At 47.3% G+C, this 2,384-nt stretch overlaps 1 protein-coding gene across 1 annotated transcript in view; it reads left to right on the forward strand.

Moving 5' to 3' along the window:
* The first annotated feature begins 1,523 nt into the window (after positions 1 to 1,523).
* The window catches only part of LOC115810561 (fibrinogen-like protein 1), a 5,978-nt gene continuing 5,117 nt past the window's right edge, over positions 1,524 to 2,384 (forward strand). Inside the window, exon 1 of the mRNA XM_030772516.1 lies at positions 1,524 to 1,880. Coding sequence (XP_030628376.1) covers positions 1,524 to 1,880 — 357 coding nt within the window. The remainder of the gene's footprint in view (positions 1,881 to 2,384) is intronic.

The following is a 2,384-nucleotide window of genomic DNA, read 5'->3' on the forward strand; positions in this document are numbered from 1 at the left end:
CTGCTGAGAGGGGAGCGCACCCTGCCCGAAATGAGGGCGTATCCAGACGAGAGGAGGATTCAGTCACGTCTGCTCCTTTCTGTGTTATCAGGTGTTCAGTACAGCGGAGCAGCTGAACGCTGCGGCGTGACCGTGAGGACACCGCCGAGGGCTTAAAGAGAATGGTATAGAGACAGGAGGCACTGCTCTGTCTTCATGTTTCATCAGCACCAAATCTGCAGACTCATCAAAAAAAAAAAAAAAAAAAAAGTTTCAAAACGAATTGGATTTTTCTCTAATGCATTTATTTCAAGTTATATATGGCGAATTGTAATGAAGTGCTTAATGCCGCATTCAGTATAACTACGGACAGAAATTCACTCTTTTTTCCTTTTTTTGTGCCTGATTAATGAAAGCATGCACGTGTTTGGTGGCTATTCTTTTCCCCAGAAGTCTTTGTGTATCTGTTTCCATACGCGTTTGGGGTTTCCGTGTTTACCTTTAAGTGTGTGTGAATGCGAGTGATTGTATGTCTGGACACTCGATTGTCCATGTGAGGTGCGTTAGTTAATAAATATGTGTGTGTGTGTGTGTGTGTGTGTGTGTGTAAACATGTTTCTGCAAACACGTCTAGCAGAGAGAGAGAGAGAGAGAGAGAGAGAGAGAGCGAGAGAGAGAGAGAGAGAGATCACCACACCATCGTATTGGTTCCAGCCTTGTGCGGTCCCATCTATTCTTAGTGCCCTGTGATCAGCTAAGCACTTTCACTGCTGTGACACATGCTGATCTTCAGCCCACACCTTCAGCACCGGAAAAAAAAAACAAAAAACCCAAAGACATCGTCCAATCATCTTAACCTTTAGCCCCAGACGGCACTTACACGCTGACCCATAAGCTGCAGCGGTAGATAAAGATGCGTAGAGATGTGTGTGATCCACTTAAAGTTTAGTGTTAGCCTTCTTAAACAAACTCACTGGCCTTCTTCAAGAAATGTGTGTTGTTGTTTCTGCACCACAACAAAACAGTGGTCTTGTTTCGTTGCATGTTGCGTTGAATCATTTTTACGTGTGCATTCGATTGTTGTTACACTTTCTGTGACTGGATTTAAAAAAAAAAAAAAAGAAAAGACATATTAGACCAGTAGAATGTTTTACTGAGATATCTAGAGTGGTTGGGTTTCATTGAGGCCTTAATATGTCAGTATTATAATGAATGTGAGTGGGTTTCTTTTTGCCTTGGCTATTATACTCGGCATTCATGTAAATGGATCAGTTCTGACTTTAATTAAAGGTTTCTTACTTTCTTTAGAGTAACTTGACCTGCTGAGAGGACTGTCTGAGGCAAATGCGTTTCCAAGCAACGCATCGAGTGAACTGAATCAGTCCACAGCCATGTCTCGGCAAATACTTTACCTTGGTGTGTGATCCTCACTCTTCACCGGACACTGGAGATCAAAGCTACAGTGACCTGGCCCACTCCAGACGAGTCCGTCCGCAAAGGCAGACAGACAGGCAGGCGGGGGAGGCGCAGGCCGCACCCGACACATGGAGGGCAGGAACCTCCTTCTCCTCGTGCTGACAGGCCTGAGGATTTGGCTGCTCCCTGGAGCCGGTGCCAGCGATGATGACCACTCAGAACACACACACCGGGTCAGCACCTCGCAGTGTGGAGAGTACAGCAACCAGGTTCTGGAGGACGGCATGTGTCGTCTCATCGCCACGTTACCTCAGCTGGACGACCAGCGCTGCCCGGACATGTTCCGCTGCACGGACGAGGTCTCCTATTGGCTGCACGAGAACGAGGAACGCAAGCAGCAGATCCTGGCCCTGCGAGAGACCGTCTCTGAGCTGCAGGAGGAGCTTCGCAACCACCGGCATCGAGTCAAAGTGCTGGAGCTACAGGTGAGTAGCGGACGCGGAGTGAGTGACGGCCCAGGGAAGGGTCCGCGGGGAATGTCACTGTGTGATAATGTGTATGAATCAACGTGCTGGGCTCGTGGGTGTCCACCTGTGTTTAATCATTTAGGGTTATTCTGCTGACCGCAAAATTTTTTAGGTAAAAAAATGGCTGTGTGACAACGTCTCCCTTTGAAGCTGCGTCATACATGAAAGACTCCAAAACACAGACGACCGGATGTCTTTCCACTAAACAGCGAGTAAAGGGCACATTACTGTCAGTAGCGGTAGATGGTGTGGGAGGAACAGACCTTGTGGAGAAAGTGTCATAGTTATTTCTGCAGCAGGACAGATAGAAATGATGACACCAGGATCAGCGTATTTTAAAAATCCCATGAACGTCAGGTGAGTCACGGACTAGCCTTCTTAATCTGCGAGTGAGTCAGTGCTCCATGGCTGAGTCAAAGACCTAGTGTTAAACGAGTCAAAACTCAAAAGCCCAAGGGTTTC

Source organism: Chanos chanos, chromosome 4 (assembly GCF_902362185.1).
Source record: "Chanos chanos chromosome 4, fChaCha1.1, whole genome shotgun sequence".
Classification (NCBI taxonomy): Eukaryota; Metazoa; Chordata; class Actinopteri; order Gonorynchiformes; family Chanidae; genus Chanos; species Chanos chanos.